This window comes from Euphorbia lathyris, chromosome 1 (assembly GCF_963576675.1).
Source record: "Euphorbia lathyris chromosome 1, ddEupLath1.1, whole genome shotgun sequence".
In the NCBI taxonomy this organism is placed as follows: domain Eukaryota; kingdom Viridiplantae; phylum Streptophyta; class Magnoliopsida; order Malpighiales; family Euphorbiaceae; genus Euphorbia; species Euphorbia lathyris.
In genome coordinates this window covers 15,596,827-15,620,497 of record NC_088910.1, presented here as the reverse complement: position 1 = coordinate 15,620,497, position 23,671 = coordinate 15,596,827, and the positions used below count along the sequence as shown (strand labels likewise).

General features: G+C 35.7%; 2 protein-coding genes across 4 annotated transcripts; both read left to right on the top strand.

Moving 5' to 3' along the window:
- The first annotated feature begins 202 nt into the window (after positions 1 to 202).
- LOC136222768 (AP2-like ethylene-responsive transcription factor PLT2) lies at positions 203 to 4,364 on the top strand. Its single transcript, XM_066010496.1, has 8 exons — positions 203 to 505; positions 628 to 1,018; positions 1,229 to 1,311; positions 1,520 to 1,617; positions 1,789 to 1,862; positions 1,980 to 2,030; positions 2,234 to 2,310; positions 3,522 to 4,364. The coding sequence occupies exons 1-8, from the start codon at positions 367 to 369 to the stop codon at positions 4,268 to 4,270; spliced, it is 1,662 nt and encodes a 553-aa protein (XP_065866568.1). The 5' UTR covers positions 203 to 366; the 3' UTR covers positions 4,271 to 4,364.
- Positions 4,365 to 14,360: 9,996 nt separating this feature from the next.
- On the top strand, positions 14,361 to 18,582 carry LOC136222750 (uncharacterized). Of its 3 annotated transcripts, XM_066010491.1 has the most exons (3): positions 14,361 to 14,517; positions 16,109 to 16,638; positions 17,686 to 18,582. In XM_066010491.1, exons 2-3 carry the CDS (start codon positions 16,122 to 16,124, stop codon positions 17,700 to 17,702), a joined length of 534 nt encoding a protein of 177 aa, XP_065866563.1. In that variant the 5' UTR covers positions 14,361 to 14,517; positions 16,109 to 16,121; the 3' UTR covers positions 17,703 to 18,582. The 3 variants fall into 3 exon arrangements, with proteins under 3 accessions (XP_065866563.1, XP_065866557.1, XP_065866558.1); XM_066010485.1 differs by lacking the exon at positions 17,686 to 18,582 and having other exon boundaries at positions 16,109 to 16,920; XM_066010486.1 differs by lacking the exon at positions 17,686 to 18,582 and having other exon boundaries at positions 14,365 to 14,517; positions 16,104 to 16,958.
- The last annotated feature ends 5,089 nt before the right edge of the window (positions 18,583 to 23,671 follow it).

The following is a 23,671-nucleotide window of genomic DNA, read 5'->3' as shown; positions in this document are numbered from 1 at the left end:
AAAGAGTTTGAAGATGTTTTCTTATTTTTTCCCTTATTATTATTGTATGATGATAACTTAGTTTTCAAGCGTTGGAAAATGGTGCAGATGTTTATTAATTTTTAATTTTTTATAAAAGAAAGAAGAAGAAGAAAGGGTTTGATTGATATTTAAATGTTTGATATCTATTTCTGAAAATTCTCTCTTTTCTTCAGCCAGCGTCTCCTCCTCTCCCTCCATGTTTTCTTCCACTGTCTTTCTTTAGGTCAAAAACTCAGAAAAACACAGAGAAAAAGACAGACAGAGATTGAAAAGAGTTTAGGTCTGGTTCAAACCTTCAACTTTTCAATCCTTAATTTCACTTTCAAGAAGAAGATTTGATCTGAAATGAATTCAAATAACTGGCTTTCATTTCCTCTTTCTCCTACTCATCCTTCTCTTCAAACCCATTTACACACTTCTCATCCTCAGCACTTTTCTCTAGGCCTAGTCTCTGAATCCATGGAAAACCCGTTCCAAACCCAAGGTATATCTCTTTTTCCGCTCAGCGGTAAGAAAACGACTCTTGTGACACTTTCATCTGGGCGTTGTTAAAATGGTGCAATTTGAAGGGTTACAAAAAAAAGTTTTTTGTTTTTGTTTTTGCAGAGTGGAGTCTTCTAAATGCTCAAGGAAGCAATGAAGTGCCAAAAGTTGCAGACTTTCTTGGTGTGAGCAAATCAGAGAATCAATCAGATCTTGTAGCATTCAATGAAATTCAGGGGAATGATGGGGACTATTTGTTCTCTAACACTAGTCTTGTCCCTGTGCAAGAAACTGTTGTTGCAGCTGCTGCTGCTGGCTCTACTAACTATGAGTTCAGAGAAAATCCTAACAATTTGCAGTCTTTGACACTGTCCATGGGCAGTGCTAGCGGCGGCAAGGCTTCTACTTGTGAAACTAGTGGCGAGAACAGCTCGAACACCGTTGAAACCGCCCCTCCTAGACGGACATTGGATACTTTCGGGCAAAGAACTTCCATTTATCGTGGTGTAACAAGGTTGAGTCTTCATTTCTCTTTACATAGACTTATCTTCATCTCGCTTAAATAACTCTCTGGTTTTAAGCGTGTATAACATAGACTTATCTTATCATTATATGATCGGAATTCCAATAATGAATGTAGTTTTCATTATTTGAATCTTGACCATTTGATAAGCCTGAAGAATAACTTTTATTATTATTTCTAAGAGTGATTTTGTACTTGTAGACATCGATGGACGGGACGGTATGAAGCTCATCTCTGGGATAATAGCTGTAGAAGAGAAGGTCAATCTAGAAAAGGAAGACAAGGTAAAAAAAATCCATATGAATTTATATTTGCATTCAATTTCTGACACGATAACACGTTTTTAAGAAAACAACTAGCTTGATATGACTCCGTATAAGACGATTATAGTATTTTGTGTCATTTCAATCAGTATGATCATGCGGATTTTATATATTACATAACATGATTATGAAGCGATAACCCATTTTGACACGGTTAGTATTGTTGCAGTCTATTTAGGAGGTTATGACAAAGAGGAAAAAGCTGCTAGGGCTTATGATATGGCTGCATTGAAGTACTGGGGAACATCTACAACTACTAATTTTCCAGTGAGTAATTTCTTGTTCTAAAGTCGGGGTGCCAACCCAGTTGGGATGTCCGGCTGCCCTCCCATCTGATACCAGCCGTTACTCAAAAAAATTCTTGTTTTAAAGTAGAAGGTAGCCATTGTGTTCTAATTCAAATGACATTACCTTCTTTCTTAATTTGGGACATTTTAGATTAGTAACTACGAGAAAGAAGTTGAGGATATGAAGCATATGACAAGACAGGAGTTTGTGGCCTCCATTAGAAGGTAAATCACAAAATATTACCCGTAAACCGGATAATTTATAGTGCGTCCAACACACCATGTCATCCGATACGTTTATAATTTATATCTTATGTTGTTGTTCTTGCTTATAAATGACAGGAAGAGTAGCGGCTTCTCGAGGGGTGCATCCATGTATCGAGGAGTTACAAGGTAATAAATCAATTAATGTCACGTGTATACATTTTTTACACTAATTTATCTCTCGTGTAGTGGTATGCAAAACGATTTTCACTGGTAAGATGTATTATTCCGGGAGAATAGTAAAATTCCTTTATTCAGCTAGACATAATATTCTTTTTATTATACCAGTTTTACCCTTTTTATGTCTAAAGGAATATAAAATCCTTCACTAGGCATCACCAGCATGGAAGATGGCAAGCAAGAATTGGTAGAGTTGCAGGAAACAAGGATCTTTATCTGGGGACTTTTAGTAAGTTTTTTTCTTTTTTCTTTCTTTTTATGTTTTTACTCTCTCTATGCAAGATTAACATTATTATAAGCATTATCTTTTAACTTATTTTCTGATAATAATTTATAAATTTATATATTTTGAACTGCAAAATACATTAATATTAGTTATGGTTATAAAACCAGATAAATCAAACAACTTTCTCTTGAAAAATAGTAGAAATTTTAGTATATGTTTTGCACAACACGTGATCCATGCACGAGACTAATAATTTCATGTCACGACATATGTTATAGTGTATAACTTAGAATCTAGAATTTTATATAAATATTTAAATAAAAAATATGTAATTAATTAATTGTATTGATATTTTATTGGTTGAGATGAACTCGACATCATAATATAAACTCGGCATAGGATTACGTGGAATGTCAAGACTATAGTCAAATCTCTCGAAAAATAGAACTCACACAACACAATATAATTATCATTTCAGAGATTTTACTATATGCCCCACACATCGTGTCATCCGTACATCCGACCAATAATTTGATATCACATTACATCTCAACCAATAAAATATTAGCAATGTGTAGTTAATTAACTACATATTTTATAGTTAATTATTTATATAAATAAATTCTTAAATATAAATTCTAGATCCTAAAAAATAAACAATAGTACATCCTAATTTCTTTTATCCTAACCGAGATCATAATAAAAGAATCCACCAATAAAAAAAGAGATGTATACCACTTCAATTGTAAATGATTGGTAGGAGATATATTACTATATATATATATATATAAATATATATGTATGGCATCAAATTATTAATCGGAGGATGAAAAAAAACGTACAATTATTATATGAAAGATTTTACTTTACATCTGACTCACAATGTCATCTGTATGTCATTAAATTATTAATCGGATACACGGATGATTATATGAGAGATTTTACTTTACATCTGACTTACAATGTCATCTGTGTGTCATACTAATAATTTGATATTAATTAACTATATATTTTTAGTGAAGTAATTATATAAAATTTTAAGCCCTAGAATATAAATTCTATACCCTAAAAATTCCCTAACTTATATCATATAGCATCAAATTATTACCTCAACGTATAGGTAATGTGATATACCTTGCATATACTATAATTTCTCTTATGTTATTTATCGTTAAATAGACCGAGATCATAATAGAATTTTTTTTATTATATAGGTACAGAAGAGGAGGCAGCTGAAGCATACGACATAGCAGCAATAAAATTCCGAGGACTAAACGCCGTAACAAATTTCGACATGACTCGTTACGACGTAAAAAGCATACTCGAAAGCAACACTTTACCCATTGGCGGAGGAGCAGCAAAGCGTCTCAAAGAAGCTCAGGCCATCGAACTGTCGCGAAAAAGAGAAGAAATGATAGCTCTGGGTTCGGGTTTTACCTACGGAACTTCAAGCACTTCTAACCACCACAGACTGTCACAACCTTATGCCCTAATCCCATTCGAACAACAACCTCAACCGCAACAACCTCAACCTCTCCTAACTCTTCATGATCAAGACATGTCTCAGTACACACAAGATGCTGCTTCTGCTGCTTCTTTTCACCATAACTACTTACAGACACAGCTTCATTTGCATAACCAATCAGCGACGAATAATTTCTTACAAAACACGACGAATCCTCAGTTTTATAACAGTTATGTGCAGGCGAATCCGGGTTTGATCCACGGGTTATTCAATATGGGGTCATCAATGGAGAATCATGGGAGTTCAAGTGGGAGTTATAGCGGCGGGTATATGGGTAACGGGCTGGGTATGGGTTCAAATTCGAGCGGGTCTAATCCGGTTGGACCAGCTGAAGAACTTGCCCTAGTTAAGGTTGATTATGATATGCCTTCTGGTGGATATGGAAGCTGGTCTGGGGAATCAAATCCTGGGGTTTTCACAATGTGGAATGAACACTAATTAAGGAGGTTAATCTCAAATTAGGGAGGGAATGAATATTAATTAGTTGATTGAAAAACCCTAAAGGATGAGGTATAGGCCTTGCTTTGATAAGGTTGAAGAAGGCCTTTTTTTAATTATTTTTTTTGGTTAATTTTGTTATAATTTTGCTTAATTGTTAATCATTGTTAAGGTGAGATGATTAAGCTAGGTTTTATTTAACTCGGGGATGCTAATTAACTGATTCTAATATGTTATTATCGGGTCTATATATTTGCCATTTTAGTTTATAAGGGGTGAAGATATGACCCAAATTTTGTACGGTAAAATATTTTATTCACTTTAATTTCAAGGGATAAATAGTTTGTTTTTTTTTCTTTTTTTTTTTTAAATTAACTAGTTATGCTTTCAGTTGATTTATCTCCTAATTAAATATTTGAGGGATTGAAATTTGAAAAAAAAAAGGATAAATTTCATGAGGAAATAAAGAAAGAAGTAGATCCTTAGTGAACAAAATAAAAAATAAAAAAGCACATATTAAGAATAACCATTGTGAGATTTGATTTAATTTTAGTAGAACATATGAACAAGGTTCACAATGCGATTGTTTTTTACTATCAGAAGCTAAATTAACATTAGATGAAACTAATTTTTTGACAACTGGAGTTACTGCATGGCCTGAACGAGCATATATACTATGTAGAGAGCACAATAAAGTTTATTGAAGTGAAACTGATGACGAAACTGGAAGATAATAAAGGTCATATTTACTTTGTCTCTTGAGAATGATTTCGTTCGTTGCCAAATCCTTCATAAAAAAAAGATTAGGAAAAAATTCTCATCGAAATATTGTTAGAAGCAGTCAGAGATCTAACATAAATTAAATTTAGAAAAGTGAAGGAAACAAACAAGACATCCTTGAGTTTAAGACTTCTACTGTTTAAATGACAATTGAAGGAACCAACAGAATGAATACGAAGTTTAGAACCATTACCGATAGTAACTTGATATTGTGTAGATTTAGCAACACCGTAAAGCGTCCCTGTGAGGCGCCGTTGGGATCGGCCGGGGGCACTCCGATGCCTAAGTCAGTAAACTTCTTAAGAGAATAAACAGTAATGACAAAGCAAAGCTAAGAAGAGTGTGTAAGTGTACCTTTGTTGTCATATTACAAGGGTATTTATACAGGTTTAAGTAATAACTGTAATAACATTCTCTTTAATGTCCCTTTAATGAAGAGTAATGCTCTTTCAATGTAGTTTAACTCCATCCTCTAACCTTCGGGCTTTGGCAGGTTCCGAGCTATCATTAATGCTAGTTAAATGATAGTGAGTTACGCCGTGTAATCATCTGTTTCTTCTAGAGGCGGATTGCCATATGAGGCGAATCCCTTTTTGCCCTTCTTGGGCGGATCTTTGTAAGACTCCCTGGCACGATACCGTATTTCCAACTATGGCGGATCATAAGTGGAGTTCTACGAGACGACATCGTATTCTTGTTATGGGCTGTGTGGCGGATCGCAAGAAAGAAAGCTCAAGACGACACCGTATCTTTATCTGTACGCTATATATATATCTTGGAGGCGGGCCTTTTCTCCCTTCAAGCCCTCCTCATTAGGGAATATCTCCAACTTAATCCTTCACGTTTCATGGCGGATATTATCATAACTTCTTCGAGACCTTGATCTCTAAATGCAGAGCAAGATTTTCTATGTTTGAGATCAAGTTATTAATTGCACCAGTATCCATAACTCAGGGTTGATTGCGTGTGTAGTAGAGGCAAAGGTAGAGCTGGGGTGAGACTCGTCTGTTTAATATTAATTTGTTTAGATTTGTGCTTATAGTCTGTGTTAATGGCCATAACCCTGGGCTTTTCGATTATTGCTTTGAGAAAATGATAATTGATCTAGAGTAAGAGCTAAGATGTTTAGTGTTGAGTTGAATAGAGATATTAACTTAAACGTTAAATAAATAATAGATTTGATAAGAAATTATGGATCTATTATTCACTGTGCTAATTCTGGAAATCATTGATTGAAATGCATAAAGATATGGGTTTGATTGTTGGATTTCATTTCTTTGACCATAGAGGTGTGGGAAGAATATCTTATGAATTGTTTATTTGTGCTTTTATACCGAGCTAATTACAGTTTACCCTGTGCTCTGCCTGGCTGAAGCTTAGTCCATATGTCCTTTTCTGATTTTAGTTGACACATATCTTAAGATCTGTGTTTTATGCTTGTGCGTTTTACTTATTTCCTTTATATTCCTACTTGTTACTCAAAATCTTTACAAAGCCCCCTTGGTTACTTTACTCGCTTAGGCCTAAAAAAGTATAATATACTTAACCTATATTTCCCTCTGGATCAATACTCTTGGAATTCCATTTTATACTGTACTTGATGATCTATGTGTAATAGGAATATTACCCTATCATAAAATCACGGATCAATGTCCTGGGGAAATAATTCGGTGTTTGAACTATTATATATTTTTATGTTTTTTAGAGTTTAACTTGTGCATTTAGGTTGCGCAGATACTATTCTGGTTTTCTTTTTCAAGTATGTGCGAAGGACAAGTCCTCCGGAGTTCCTTCTTAATCTTGAGATTAAACAAGGGTGTAGAAGGAGGAGTAGGGTTGTTCGTCATGAACAATGATCACAGAAAGACTTGAATCAGGCAACCAACACAGAGGTACATGTTAAAACCAATCTGCACAACCAGATTTGGATCTTCTAGAACACTGATAGGGGCGTTTCGTCCCTATCTTTTAGCGTGATTTACGGTTTAATTTTAGATGAAATAAATAAGTTTAATTGCAAAAATAGAATGTTTTAATAAAATAACGAAATAAAAATAAATTCCGCACTTTCAGTTAATTGTCTTTATTTTAAGTAAATTTAGAAAATAAAACGTCAAGCTAACTCGGCTCTCGAGAATTGTATTTCAGGTACGAGCAAGGAGCAAAACTCCACCGACATAAGCGGGGCGTATCACCCTCCACGTGGGGCGTGGAACACATTGTCAGAAATGATTGCTCAATCCGCAGGCACCACGTGGGATCTAACCACTGCCACGCGGGGCGTCCCACCTTCCACGCGGGGCGTATGAGCAATGATCAGCAATAATGTCTCAATCATGAATGTCAGACTGCAGGATCTTCTAAAGTCAACTGACAAATACGCGGGGCGTACAACCATATATGCGGGGCGTGTATGGGAAGTTCTTCAAGATAAAATTCCAGGAACTCATATACGCGAGGCGTCCCCCAGGCCACGCGAGACGTAAAAGACCTAATTCAAGCAATAAAATCTCAAAAGCTCAACCACGCGAGGTGTACCCCAGTCTACGCGGGGCGTGGTTGAGACAACAAGATCTGGATTTGGTCCACATGCAGGAGATTTCTGACGGAATGGGCAAATACGCGGGGCGTACTCCACCATACGCGAGGCGTGTCATGGGAAATCTGCAGAAAATCATGTTCCTCCATGCTTGTATCTTGTGAAATTACAATTCTACCCCTTGCTTGATGTGTATAAATAGGAGTGACTAGCACTCATTTAGGAAGCCTTTTTTTTGGATATATACAAATTCTTGCTATAGATTAAGTTCTTGTTTCATAGTTTTAAATTTTATTTTACATAGCAAAACTTTATCATCTTGAGAGCTTGTTCGTTGATTCCGGCATTCCGTCAAAGTTCCGTTCCATCTCCGTTCACCAAGCTCGAAAGCTGCACCTCCAAGTCTTTAGAGACGGTCTTGAGTCCGGTTAGCTAGTTCCGAGGGTGGATTCTTCCCTTTTCACTTGCTAATTAGCTTGTACTCTTCCTATGTACTAGGCTTGGTTGTATTCCATATTTACATTCTCCATATTTATAATTTATGATTCATAATCTCTTTTTCTATATATGTGTTGATGTTTGTTACTTGTTTTGATACTCGTAATTGATTATTGTGTAGGGGAACGCGATTTCCGACGCCATTCGGGCTATCTTTAGGGATTCATATAGGTGTTGCCTTACCGGAAATGACGCTCCAGAAACCGTAGGAATTGACAAACCACGGAACTTACGGGTCCTAATTTCTGATCCCGAGCATTAGACACGCCTTGACTAGGAACCACGTAGTCTAAGTACTTCATGGGTCGGTCACACTACACGTAGTCATCATTGCAAGAGTAAATCATCAACCGTATATATTTTGGGAGTCATTGTTTGTCATATTTATAACTCATCGCCATCCGTATCATTTCGTAGAGTTTTTGTTATATAAATTTGTCTCACCCGTAGTTAGGAGTAGTTTGTAGTTGTTCCCCGAATCAACTCAAAGTATTCACCGCTTAGATAACATATAAAACCGAGTCTAATACTTGTAGTTATAAATCCCGTGGATTCGATACCCGGTCTTAACCGGATTATTACTTGATACGACGGGGTACACTTGCCCCTAAGTAGTGGCGTCTAGTAGAGATAAAGCATTTAGGAAGATCACATCCATAGTCGTAACGCACTTATCATAATATATTTCGTCGTAGAGCTCTACCCAGGCGCTAACGCTATCAAACACCATTCTAACGAGGAGGTGGACGAAGAGTTCCAGGCTTTTCTACCACCACTATGAGCACAATGTGATATGAAGTATTTTTTTTTTGTTTTTTTTTATTATTATTTACTATAATTTTATGAATTCCTTGTTTCTCATTTTACAAGAATACCCCCTAAAAACTCGAAACCGTAAATTCATCCACCCAATCAAAAAGGGATGTATTAATTTCTAAAGCTGATTAAAATATACCCCAAGCCTAGTATGCTTCTAAACCTTAATCTAAATTTTTCTTTAGAAGTTTAGTAAGTTGACCTATGCTCGAACTTTAATTTTCCAAACTCCTTCATAAGTAATTCATTGAGGGCAATGAATGAAATAAGTATAGGGGGAGATAACTAAAACAACACTCTATTTTATAAATTTTGTAAATGCCATCAAAGCTTGAACTATCACTATATCGTTGCTCTATGCTTATCTGCTATGTTATCTTAGATTGCTTCGCCTAATAGTTTGTTGGAACTTAATTGTTTGGATTTGAGGATGTGCAATTCTGGGACTTTCATTTTGTTGATAAATAGACTCTTAAGCATATCGTCATCTAAGAAAAAAAATGATTAATGAAAAAGAATAGCCAGTGGGTTGCATCTTTTGATTGTTAAATATCTCTTACTTTCAAATGCTTTCTCCAGCTTCCAGTCAGTATAATAATAACATATTAAGTGAGATTTGAGTTGTACATTGCATACAGATTCCTTTTGAGAGGGCCATTCTAGTTTTATTTCTCTAGAACTTTTACATGTGCCTTTCTAAGATTGCAATTCTCGGTTGGAAAATTGACATGATAGAGGCATTAGGTATAAACACATAGCTTAAATGAGCCACCTAGTAGAATTGTTAGTTATCTTTAATGAGACATTTTACAACCTTGTTACAACATAATTCATTAGCCAGTCACTAAATTGTTCTATCTTTAGCCAATCTTCACATTGAACTTCCATAAACCATCCTTTAAACATTGCTGTGTAGATAGTTCTATTTAATTGAGTAGACTAGTATGTGCTTGTAATCAAAGCACGATTATACCTAACCGTGACTCCAAATCCAAAGTGTTAATAAAAGAAAAGGAAAAAAAATAAGTATAATGTTAGAAAATAAAAATACTCACTAATTTGAGTTTTTCTATCTTAGCATAAGAATACTTTTGTTTTTCAAATATCTGATTATGCCTTGTGCTGAGAAACTAAGTCTGTTATTTAACATTATTATAAGCATATTGTGCACTAAAGCATGTGCCCTTAATCTTCAAATTTGGCTTTGTTGTGTAAAGTATATGTTAAATAAATTAATAGTACCAGCAGTGTTTTTGAATCTTAAACATCTTTCATACCTACACCGTAACCCCGTTACATCCGTGAAGAAAGACGTTGTGATTGATTGGAATACTTGGATAAGCAGTTTATTTTAGACACTTATGCAAGCTTATAGTATAGATAGTCTAGTTTTAGGCTGAGGAGTGACAAACACCAACCTCAAAACACTTATATGAATGAGCAAACACTTACGCAAGTAGGCCGATTCAGAGTTTGTTTCTATGAATCAGTTTCATTAGAAAATTTTGGGAAGTTGTGAAAGTAAGAAATTTTTGAATCTTAGTGATCCTTGTTGATTTTCTAAATTAAATATTCATTCTTGCTATATGCCGTAGTTTTTTTATTATTCGAGGAGTTTGAGTAAGACATTGTGTGGATCCATGACTATGCTTTGACTTGATTTCTTCGATTGGGTAACTTCAATACTTGAGGGCAAACATTGCTTAAGTGTAGGGGATTTTGATATGATGTAGTATATGCTAATTTATTATCGTCTAGGGCTGTGTTAATTATTTAATTCATAGCATTTGGGCTTTAAAAGTGGGTTTATTATGATTATTATTTCTTCTCAGGCCCAATTAATAGTCTCTACAATTTTGGACAACAAAACAGCGTTTTTGGAGCAAAGGAAAACTTGGGCAACAAGAAACACAAGGAGGGGCAAGGAAAAATAAGCTTAGTGACGTCTTTTAGGACTGCCACTTATTACTTTTGTACTTTTTTGGCTTTATCTTTTTTGCTTTTGGATATTTTGGTATTTTTCCACCTTTACTTTAGGGTTAAGTTTCCTTTTTAGAGGCCTATGTAAAGATAACGCTTTTATCCTTTTAGGAATCCATTTGAGATCACTTTTAGGTCACTTCTATCAATACATTTCCACTATTGTTGAATAAGAGACATTTTAGCTTCTTTCTATCTTTATTTCTTTTGTTATGGGTTTGTGCATCTAACTTCTTCTTCTTAATCTCGCTATTATAAAGAGTTAGTAGATGATCCATTATGGAATAAGTGTCAGAAAGGAAGATCTTGGTAGGACTCATCTGTTTGGTATTAATTTACTTAATATTCTTACATATGTGCTTATTGTTTGTGTAAATGGCTATAACAATGTGTGCTTTTCAATTATTGCTTTGAGAAAAAGATAATTGATCTAGAGTAAGATTTGAGATGTTTAGTGTTGAGTGGAATAGAGATATCTTAAATGCTAATAAACAATAAATTTGATGAGAGATTATGGATCTAGGGTTATGCTAATTATTGGATCTAAGGCTATGCCAATTACTTTAGGGTTAAGTTTCCTTTTTAGAAGCCTATATAAGGATAACGTTTTTTCCTTTTAGGCAACTCTTTGAGATCACTTTTAGGTCACTTTTATCAATACGTTTCAGCCATTATTGAATAAGAGAGTTTTTAGCTCCTTTCTATCTTTATTTCTATTATTATGGGCTTATGTATTCGACTTCTTTTTCTTAATCTAGCTATGATAAAGAGTTAGTAGATCATCCATCATAGAATAAGTGTAAAAAAAGTAGAGTTGGGTAAGACTCGTATGCTTGGTATTAATTTATTTAGCATTCTTAGACATGTGCTTATAGTATGTGTTAATGTCCATAACACTGTGCTTTTCGATTATTACTTTGGGAAAAGGATAATTGATCTAAAGTAAGATCTGAGATGTTTAGTGTTGAGTTGAATAAAGATATTAACTTAAACATTAAATAGACAATATATTTGATAAGAAATTATGGATATATAATTCATTGTGCTAATTCTAGAAATCGTGATTGAAATATATAGAGAGGTATAGTTTTGATTGTTTGATTTCATTTCTTTAACCATAGAGATGTGGAAAGAATATCCTATGAATGTCTAGTTTGGGATTTTATACCCATCTGATTATAGTTTACCTTGTGTCTGCCTAACCAAAGCTTAGTCCATGTGACCTTTTATGATTTTACTTATTTCCTTTATATTCCTATTTATTACTCAAAATGTTTACAAACCCTCAGTAGTTACCTTACTCTCTTACACTTGAACAAGTATAATATACTTAACCTAGATTTTACTATGGATCGATACTTGAACTTCCATTTTATACTGTAATTGATGACCTGTGTATAATAGAAACATTACCATGTGTTAAAATCACGCATCATTTTCTGGTACCGTTACTGGGAAATATAGTGGTGTTTGAACTATTATATTTGTTTATGTTTTTGAGAGTTTAAACTTTTAAGGTCTATAAATTTCTATTACTCTTTTATTGTTCAGTTGGGGATTAGCGGGTCTCCAGATTTAGTTTTTTTTTTTAATGTGGCTATCTCACATAGATCTTCACGAGTTAGTTGCAACATAGTGGTAGAATTCGCATATTTCGCTCCCTCATACACAGTTATTAGGGCTTTGTCTTCATCCTATACTCTAGGAATGGAATAGAACTATCTTTGGGCATGTTGATCACAATATCAAACTGCTAACTCTAAGTCTCTCCTAGATTCAATCTAAAATTTACAGCTTTGGTTTTGTAAATGATAGGCACCAAAATGACCTTTAAGATCACGAAATTCTCGACCTCCAGCTACTCCGGAAAGAGACTTTTATGTGGGAGAAAAGCATAATTAAAATGGCTTAAGGAAAAGGACAGAAACACTACTTTTTTCCACGTGGTCTCGGCCAAAACATTGCAGGTCGTAATCAATTGTTTGTTGATTAATTGGGTTGTCTCTCACTCATCGGATGATATTGGTTCAGTACTTTAGTGACTTATTCACTGGAAGACACACCCCATTGGACCTTACCCATATTCGTGAGGTTATTCCATCTCTTGTCTCGAACGAATGATGATATCCCTCGACATGGTTTCTATGGGGTAACTGTTTCACTTGGATGGAGTCTTTCTAACGACTTTCGATTAAGGGCAAAGTGGGTGATTTAGAGAGATCACCTTTGCGCTTGCCTAGTCTGCACTTTCGTTTCATCAATCTCCCTCTTGAGTCTACATGCTTGGAGGATTGTGAAACCTCAGGCAACTCCAAATGATGTGATGTCAGGTAGAATAAGCTACAAAGCTCTACTCGTTAAAATAGTTGATCCTTACTTCCACCGCTTGGAGCTGTTTCTGAAGGCATTTTATCTCGACAACATGCTCTTGGTTTATCTTATTCATTCTTTCTTAGACTATTTTTATAGTGTAGATCGACTGCTGAGTGAGACCGTCGATGAACTTTCTCCATTCTATAGAGCCTAAATTTATACATTGATTTAACTCCTTTGTTATGGCTTGTAAGGCAGGGAGATTTGCACTAACATCTGGCAGTGATTTAGGCTTTAGTTAAAAAAAAAAATTTTAATCTAGGGGAATGCTATTTTTAAGGGTGACAGTAACAAAAGAGTTGACTTGACCTTTCAAATTTAGTTATGAGGCATAGATGTGAAGTTTAGTCCACACTCACCACAACAATTTGACATGGGAAATTTTGAGGATAACCTCTTGGGGGTATCTTTTTAAGACTATAATCTCTTGCAAAAAGACATAAAATGAATCAAAGGATGGGTTGAAAGCCAACGACCTCACTATGTTGTCTAAATTAGTGGAGTTTGAGGAGGATGAAGATGAAAAATAAGAAAATTCTAGGGTTTAGTATTGAGATACCTCACATCTGCAGCCATCTTATTCTATTAATAAGATATCGGGGGAGTTAAGGGATGAGTCTATTTATATGCTCTAGTTGATGCTAGGAACACGTGTAAGGACGTAAATTAGAATCTATCCTTTATTACTAGGATTTGACATATATAAAATACAAGCTGTATATTTCAGTGTGACAGTTCTAATGAATCAACTTGGCTTACTTATTGAATATCTGTAGTGATTATCTCCGATCATTTTCTACTATATGAATTAATTAACCTTTCAAATTAATATGAGAAAATGATTTTATTTCATTTGACTTTTAATTTTTTTTTTTTTTTACATATGATATTACCATATTATTATTTCAGGATTAAACTATGCTTATTTTGTTTTTTCTACTATTTGCACACATTTTTTTTTTAAACTAATCTTATAATTACATCATTTGTTGGTTTAGGTCGGTTGTAAAAGGGGTGAAATTATATTACATTAATGAATTTTTTATTTAATTTTCACAGAGCAGGGGCAATATTGTCTTAGAAGCACATCACCCCCAAAAAGATAGTATCCATTATCGTGTGGTGCACGTACTCCTCGGACACACCTGCACCGCTTCTCCTTAATCAAAACTTCCATTTTGGCATCTTTCCTCGCCGTCTCATCTGAAGATCTCTCTTTCCGGCCTTCAGCGTCTTCTCCCCTTTGTTTCTTTTTCAAAAGGTAAATAGTTCTACCTGCAATTCGATTCTTTGATGTCATTTCTCATTTGGGGATTTTTTTTCTCCTTTAATTTCGTTATGATAATTTCTTAAGAAATGATAGATCAATCCATAAATACAGGTTTCTTATTCAATTAAGCGTTTATATATTAGGTAAGTATGCTTGTGATCATGCTTAGGGTTTGATTAGTGGTTGTAATTGTGTTCTTGTGATTGATTTTTTTGAGCATAATTGAAAATTGGGTTATTGAGTGTTCACTGTGGGTTCCGTTTGCTTAGAATTCCAAAATTGTTGTATTGAATTTTTTAGGTGCATCCTTTTTTGTTGATTTAATTCTTTGACTGGATTGAGAATTCATTCTGTTGAGCTCTACCTGAAATAGAATCGGATCTGGCACCAGGAACGGCTATTTCTATGAGAAAAAACATAGCTAGGAAGCGGAAATGAAACAGAAATAGAAACTGGCACAAAACATGGAAACAACATAGCTAGGAAACAGAAATGAAACTGGCATGAAACTGGCATGAAACACATAAACACTAATGAAGAGAAGTTTTCGTTCAACATAGGTTGAATTAGATAAGCAGGAGCCATCTGCGTAGTGTAAGGGGCCTCAAGAATTGGCATAACTGGGAAGCTTCAATAGAGAGTGTTGAATAGAACGTATCAATGATTGTTACTTCCGAACCCCAAGTCATAGGTGTAAGGGTTACTTAGGCATAGGATCTTATCTACTCCTAAGCCATTGAATAGGCACTTGGCTTAAGTAATCCACGCTAGTCCATTCAGTACTAGGGGGCGGGCATCTTTCCTACTGAAAGAGAGGCTAGATGAATCCATAATGGAGGAGTACTATAGGGTGCCGGGCCTATAGTGCCCCTCCTACAAGGGTTGAGGTTTGATAGATAGCAGAATCTTGTGGGATGGTATTCGGAATTGGATAAGGAATATTGGCTTGGGTTAGGCTATACTCTCGGAAGTAGGACTTGGCAGAATGCTCATAGGGGAGAAATTCCCTCGTTATCAGTTTGATGGCCGATGGAAGTCTCAACACACAATCTATATATAAGGATCCCAATTACAAGGCTACTTATTATTAATATAAAGAAGTGATTCATGGGAAGATTTTATAATTGTTATTATAATACGTAGTGCTTGTTTTGATGCAATTTAGTCCGTAAGGAGGAATTCTAAAGTGGTTTGGATGTAATGGATCGGATTAATGTAAATTGGCTATTTATACAAGATCCCAAATACATGGATGTTGGTTTAGAAATGGCGAGTTTACATTGATTAGGTTCAATGGACCGGAACCATTCAGAATTTGACCATGAATTTCTCCTGAATTTGTAAACTAGGTATGATTATCCCGAGGTGGTTGTATTTGAATTGTTCAATAATCTGTTTATGCAGCATTGAACCTTTGTTTCTTAAATGAATTGATAAATCCTGTCAAAATCGGGCTGTCGTGTTGTGTAGAAAATGACAATCTTGTCATGTCGTGTCAATCCGGTTGTCTCTGTAAACCGTATTGTTGTTGTGTTAGAAATTACCTGTTGTTGACCAATTTCTTTCTCTAAATGAAGAACAGCTACTAAAAGAGCATGGTGAGAGCACTTAAGCAAGAGCATGTCTACAAGCATCCATGGGAGAGGGTAACTTCAGCATCTTGGCGCAAATTCACCGAACCTGAGAACAAGCGAGTCCTATCCCATATCCTCGAAGTCGACACATTAAACCAAAAACTCGATTCTGAATCCGGGAAGCTTTACACCACACGCGCCGTTACAGTCCACGCTCCAGGACCATGGTTTGTTCGCAAAATAGTCGGTCAGGACATCTGCCATTGCGTTGAAACAACAGTAGTCGATGCACAAACTCGGTCAATGCAGATCAGAAGCCGCAACATCAGTCTCCAGAAGTTCATAGAAGTGGAAGAGAAAATCCGGTACGATCCACACCCTGATAATCCCAATACATGGACACTTTGTCGACAGGAGACGAGTATATCGATCAAGCCGTTATCGGCACTGGCATCAATGGCAGAGAAGATAGAACAAAAATGTGCAGAGAGGTTCTTACAGAATAGTGCAAAAGGTAGAGAGGTTATGGAGAGAATCTGTAAGTATCTTGAAGCAGAATCTAGAGGAATTTCATTTTAAGATTCCTAATTTTTGGGTAGATTTTAGTGGGTATAGAGCCTCTCTGCTGAAGAGCAGAATAAAGAGAAGAATGCAAATTATAAACTTTTGATTGACATTGAAATCATTTGTGAATAAAAATGGTACTTAAATTGACTGTTTTGGTAACACCCAAATCAAGTCCACCATTGAGCCTACTTGATGTGCTCTTATATTGTTGGTTGTATAAAATGAGGGGTAAATTACACCCATAATCCTTGAACTTTGCTCTTTCTTTTATTATGGTAAACGTTAAACTCATATTGATGGTATTTTGTACATGTAGTCTAAATTGATACTTCCCTAAAAACTATAGGTCTATTTTTGTACTTTATCCCAAAAAAAATCTAGTAACAGAATAATTGATGTGCTATATAAATATTTTTTAAAAGCTACAAATGAAATTTCCTGTAAGAAGTTTTGATAAAATGAGTTTGATGTGCTATCTAAATATTTTTTAAAGTTACAAATGAAATTTCTATAAAGAAAAGTTAGGGAAATTTAAAAAGAAAAAGTTTTAAAAAATTATGTATAATCATGCCATCTAATAATTTGAATTAGTTTGATTATTAGGTCAAACTAAGTAAATTATTATTTTTAATATATTTTAAGTATTAGTTTACTTATTTTTAATATATTTTAAGTATTGAATTTTATAAATTAGGTTAGAAGTTTAGGGTATAGAGCGCTTTGTGATGGATATGGTGATGTAAATCGGGATGATGGGTGGAGTAGAATTTGGAAGATGCATGTTCCTCCAAAGGTTAGAATGTTTGTGTGGAAGTTGGCCTCGGGCTGTGTGGCCACTAGACATAGGTTGGCAGGGAGGGGGTTGTCAATTCCAATGCATTGCCCCTTCTGTCATTCTGATACTGAGCATGACCATCATCTCTTTGTGGACTGTGTATACGCTCAAGAATGTTGGAACCTATCCGGGATCAATACGGATGTATTCCAACCTGATTATCTAACGGGTTCTATTTTGCAGGTACTCTTGTCCAATGATCTGGAAACCATAACCAAGGTGGCAATGGCGCTTTGGGTCATTTGGAATCAAAGGAATCAGATAGTCTGGGAGAGCAAAATCCAATTACCAGAAACGGCTATCTCTCTTGCGGATAACTACCTTGCTGCCTGGCGTCAGTCCCAGATGAAGAACCTCCCTGTTGCTGCCCATCACCAGTCCACGCCCTCAGTGGCCCAATCCGATGTCAGCATTGCACAGAATCGCCCAAGTCTAGATCTTCAGGCGGGCCAACAAGTCACTGCCCCCCCTGCTGCGTAACGAAGGCTGCCCACTTCCATCGTCATCGAAACCAACGCCAATGCTAACACTGTTGCCCATCGGCTTGAGCAGATGGCGTGGACGACAATGCCACAGGTACGACATATTAGCTGGTCTCGCCCCCCTTTAGGCTTCGTCAAATGCAATTGTGACGCGGCTACCTTTAAAGCTGAAGCTCGAAGTGGGGTGGGAGCTTTACTTAGATCTTCGGATGGAACCTTCATGGCTTGTCGTAGTCGCATAATCCCTATTGTTGATGATATTAGGGAAGCTGAAGCATTAGCCCTACGTAAGGCATTGCATTGGTGTGTCTATTTTAATTGTATTAATGTCTTGTTTGAAAGTGACTCTTTGATTGTGGTTAATAGTGTCAATTCGGTTGTTCCAGACTTGTCTGTTTATGGGTCAATTATTCAGGATTGTAAGGTTTTATTAAGTAGTCGACACGATTATAAAGTGTCTTTCTCCCCACGCCTAGCGAACAGGGGCGCTCATGTTGTTGCACGACATGCCCTGTCCAATGCTAGCGAGTTTGTTTCTTTTTCTGCTCCGGCTTGGTTGCAGGAAACTATTGTTGCTGATTCGATTTAAGGAATGAATTTCATATTGTTCAAAAAAAAAAAAAAAAAAGGTTAGAAGTTTAGGAGCTTAATATATATTTTGTAAGATTTAAAATTCATGAATGAATTTAGATGTAGAGTTTATAAATTAAAGTATAAAAGTATATTTTATTTTATGATATAAAGAAGATATAAGATATTGATAAATATTTTTTATAAATATGGTTAAATTATAATTTTATAATTAATTATGATTTTTTTGGGTAGAATTAATTATGATTTTAATGTAAAAGACTCATTCTTTTGTATATGAATTTGATCCATTAACATTCTAAAAATTTAATGGGCTTAAATAAAGCTGATAAACCCAATAGTAGTCATCAAAGGCCCTTATGTTATTACGGCCCATTCCAATTGGAAACTATCATTTTATTAATTTTAATTTTTTGAGGTGAAATACCCTTCAAGCGTAATAAATAAATAAAACAAATTGAAGTGGAAAAAAGAAAAAAATATCACTTTACTAAAGTGGTACATAAATATAATTTTTCAAGATTTAAATAATAAGAACAATGATTTATAATTATTAAAAATATGAATTAAGTAATTATTCTGATAACAATTGGTAATGGTTTTTGCAATGATAATATACTTGAATTCATTAAGGTTATCAATGTCAACAGCCAATCATTTTTAATTATTAAATACACCCAAATATCAAAATTTAAATTTTGGAAATAAAAAAAATAATAAAATTATCATTGTTGAGGTACAAAGTTTTGCTGTCTTCCATTATCCATAATAGTGGATTCTGGATTTATCTCTGCAAAATGTTCAAGTATGAAAAAGAGCCCCAACTTTCTTTTTTTTACTTTTTCTTTTCAAAAAAGAGAAAACATGCAAAACGAAAAAGAGAAGCTGTAATATGATCAATCAATCAATGGACCCACAATGCAAGACCATAACTAATCCAAGGGCGGTAAGTAATAATAAGGGTTATTAATTGCACTAATTGAGAGGCTCGTTTATATATTTAGAACGCGTTTGATTTACCTGTTGTTTGTTATTACTATTTGTTATTTGTTATTACGGTTTACTGTGTTAACACCAAATCGTTGACTGCAAAATATATTTTGTGCAAACAACTGCGGAGCAATTTTGCTGTGATTTTGGACAGACATTTGCATCCAATTTCATGAAAGATCGAAAAAAAAATGTAAGTTTTAATTTCCTTGCATGTAATAACATGAAATCGCAGGCTATTGGACTTGTTAGGGTTTATGGGTTTAGGTTTTAGGGTTTATGTTTTCTAATGATCTAAGGCCTTATTAAGGTTAGAGTTATATTTAGTAGTATATTTATGCATTGGAAACTTATTTGGGATGTATTTGCGTGATTGAATGTGTTAGAAATCCTTTTATTTCAGCAGGAAGATAATTTCGCAGTCATGAAAAACCTTCAGTAATGGAAGCAACTGCGGAGGAAATTCATATCCCTTTATTAACTGTGAAGTGTCATAATAAATGTCAATCAACTTATTTTGAATATAAAATACTCAAAGTAGCTAATTAAACTTTATTATGAAAAGTCGATCACTAACTTCAATAATCAATCTGTCGTTAACCCGATTTAACGAATGTCGATTAAAATGATGGATCTAATCGTCTAGTGTCTTTATCTTTTATTCATTTTGGTAAAAATATCAAAATGAACAATAAATAAAATAACACACGATTAAATCACAACACTTCATCAAATAATTTGTTAACTCATTAGAATTCATATATCCTTTTATTTTGGAAAAACCCTTTTTTTTTATGTTTTGAAAGTCTTGCTCTTTTTTAAGATTCTTTTTTATCATTATGTATTAACCCTAATGCATCCAGATGTGCGTCTAGCTTGTGTGGTGGTACATAGGCTGATTTCAGACTTAATATACGTGGACGGAATAACTAAATGCGAGTTGAAAGTTGAAGAGCTGAAATCCAGACATGATGATCGATCACCTATGATGCACGGGCGATCGGCCACCATACTAAAGATGGCTTCGATCTCCCTTTTTTGAGGTCCTCTCCTTCTCAACACACTCGCTGTTATATTATATCAAGTCAAGAACGTGTATTGTATGCTTATGTCAGTTATTCCAACCTCGGTGGGGTATTTAAAGTGTAAATGACATTGGAAACAACCCCTTGGAGGTTAGAAAGCCGTAAATGTTACCACTTTAACAGTCCAGAATATCAACACTACAGATAACAACATTTGGATTGGAATATTATTTTCCACCAAAAGCTATGAAAGTTGTCATTTTGGGCCCCCTTCAAACAATAAGCATGCGAAAAATAAATAAAACGAGGTTCTGGGGGCTAGACCTAGATGTCTAGGGTTTGTGTTCTTACTCACCAACACTCCATGTACACATCTCAAAGTCCATTGTTTCCCATTGGAATCCGCAGACCAAACTTATATTGGAGGTCTTCGAAGGCAAAAACGAGAGAAAACTTAATAAAGTTCATGAGAGTGGTCGATCACCTATGTTTGATGGGAGATCAATCTCCTGAGAGAGCGAGCATGCTGAAATTCTGCATAAAGTCGTGTAATAAATCCAAGACAATTGATCAGACGAGGCTTAACTTCAAAGACGAATTTAGTTTAAGGAGACTAGAGAATGTTAATAAGGAGACTTAGAGGACTCGAGGTTAAAAAATATTTTGATGATTTTAGTTTTTTTATATATATTTTAAGTTATTTTAAATTTTATTTAAATTAAAAAAAATTGATAAAAGTTTGAGTTTAATTTTTTTTTTTTTAAAGACACACACGAGGCTATATATATGGCCTCATTTACATGTCTACGAAAAGCAATATGTAAATGTAAATGCTTGATCCACTTCAACCATTATTGAAGGAGCTTCCAAATAATCCAAAAAAACCACTATTATACAATAATAACTTTTCCAAATAAATGGGTTCATCTATTTACTTTTATATATCAACTTCAAAGTGTGCACATATGCTTCCTTTTTTATATCTTGCTTTCCTAAAAACCCAATCACTTGATAATAAATTAATGGAAAAAGTATAAAAATAATTTACAAAATAGTCATTTGATTTAAAAGTTTGAACAAAGATTTGTGGTTTGTATAGTGTATAAACTCATATTTTATCAAATAATTGTTGAGTGACTATTTATCATGGAAAAGAACAATTTAATTAGAGTTATAAAAACGACTGATTTTACAAATTAATCCATATATAATATCAGACTATGCAAATTAATTAAACATAAGTACCGTTTAATTGAAAATTTGACTTTTATACTTTTGAACTGCGAACTTTATAAACTTCATATCCATATTTATAAATTATTAAACTATGTGATGTCGGGTGAAATCGATTGAGGATTTTAATCTTAAATCCACAAAAAATGCAATCTTCTCAAGCTATACTTGAAGGTTGAGTTAACCCAAAGGATAGAAATCCAAGCTCTCAAGGAGGCTATAAGTTTAATTCTTCAAAAGTTAAGAACATTACAAAATATAGGAGTTTAAATACTATCCCTCAAATCAAAGAGAAAGACCCAAAAGCCTATGAATAGGGTTTTGGTTAACACTTGGCTAAGAGGGTAAAATAGGGAGAATGGTAGTCTAGTAAATAAGTCATAGTGGCAATACAGTAAATAAGGTGTCACAGAAATGGTCCCCCAATGTAAGAACTTGGAGGAGAAGTAGTCTCCAGGTCATGATACGCCCCGCGTATCGGATCTTACGCCCCGCGTGAAAAGGCTCCTGGACTTCAGGAGGTTGGCTCGAGTTCAGTACGCGAGGCGTCCTGCGGAATACGCCCCGCGTTAGAAAGCTCCTGACTTGGTTGCTCGGTGTCACGTGAGGCGTCCTGTGGACCACGCCCCGCGTTATGAGGTTCCAGGAACTGGCAGACCAGCGGAGTGGAATCTACGCGGGGCGTCCAAGGGTTGCGCCCTGCGTGTTTAACCTCCTGGAACTTTTCTTGCTTCATGTGACCAATCACGCCCCGCGTGGCAAAGGATGCGCCCCGCGTCACCAACTGACCTGGTCTTTCGTCCAAGACCACCATTCCCATGCCTTGCGTCAGGTTGGACACGCCCCGCGTGTTCTCTATTTTGGGTCGTTCCTTGCTCTCTTTGAGTGGGTTCTCCTGGGTGGCCTCTAGTAGTTCCGGACTCGGGCTTAGGGATAAGATGCCCTCATCATTCTCCCCTTCTTCGAAAGAGTCGGGTCCCGCCTCGGTGACCTTGGTCGGCAACGTTCCCACCGGCTTCCACAAGCTAAGGTGCTGCACATTAAAAGAAGAAGACATCTTCCCAAGCCAGTTGGGAAGGGTTAGTTGGTAGGCATTGGCACTCATCTTCTTGGTGATTCGAAACGGACCGTACTTCCTCGGCCTCAATTTACTACTAGGGGCGTGCATGAGTCGCTCCTTCCCCAAATACACCATTACTTCATCCCCCACTTTAAATTGCACATCTCTTCGGTGCTCGTCAACTTTGGCCTTGTTCTTACTATTCTTCTTCTCGATACTATTCCGTACTTCTTGGTGCATTAGGTGGTAGTCATTGGCCAAATTCCGGGCTGCCACACTCTTCTCCTCTACCTTCGGAATCTCCCCCAAATCAAGTGAATGGTTAGGGGCCTTGGTGTACACCACTTCGAAGGGTGACTTCCCGGTGGTTGAACTTACGGCTGAGTTATAGGCGAACTCGGCTTGGGCGATCACATAATCCCACATCTTGGGCCGATCTCGGCACTTGCTCTGCAATAGATTTCCCAAAGTCCGATTCACCACCTCGGTTTGTCCATCCGTTTGGGGGTGAGATGTGGTGCTAAACTTCAAGGTAGTTCCCAAAATAGCCCAAAGAGTTCGCCAAAAGTGGCTAACAAACTTCGTGTCCCGATCCGACACTATACTCTTTGGAACCCCATGTAATCTCACTACCTCCCGGAAGAAGAGCTTAGCAATGGCGGTGGCGTCATTAGTCTTCCGACATGGAATGAAATGAGCCATCTTTGAGAACCTATCCACCACCACGAAGATCGAATCCATTCCCCATTGGGTCCTTGGCAGCCCCAATACGAAATCCATCGAGAGAT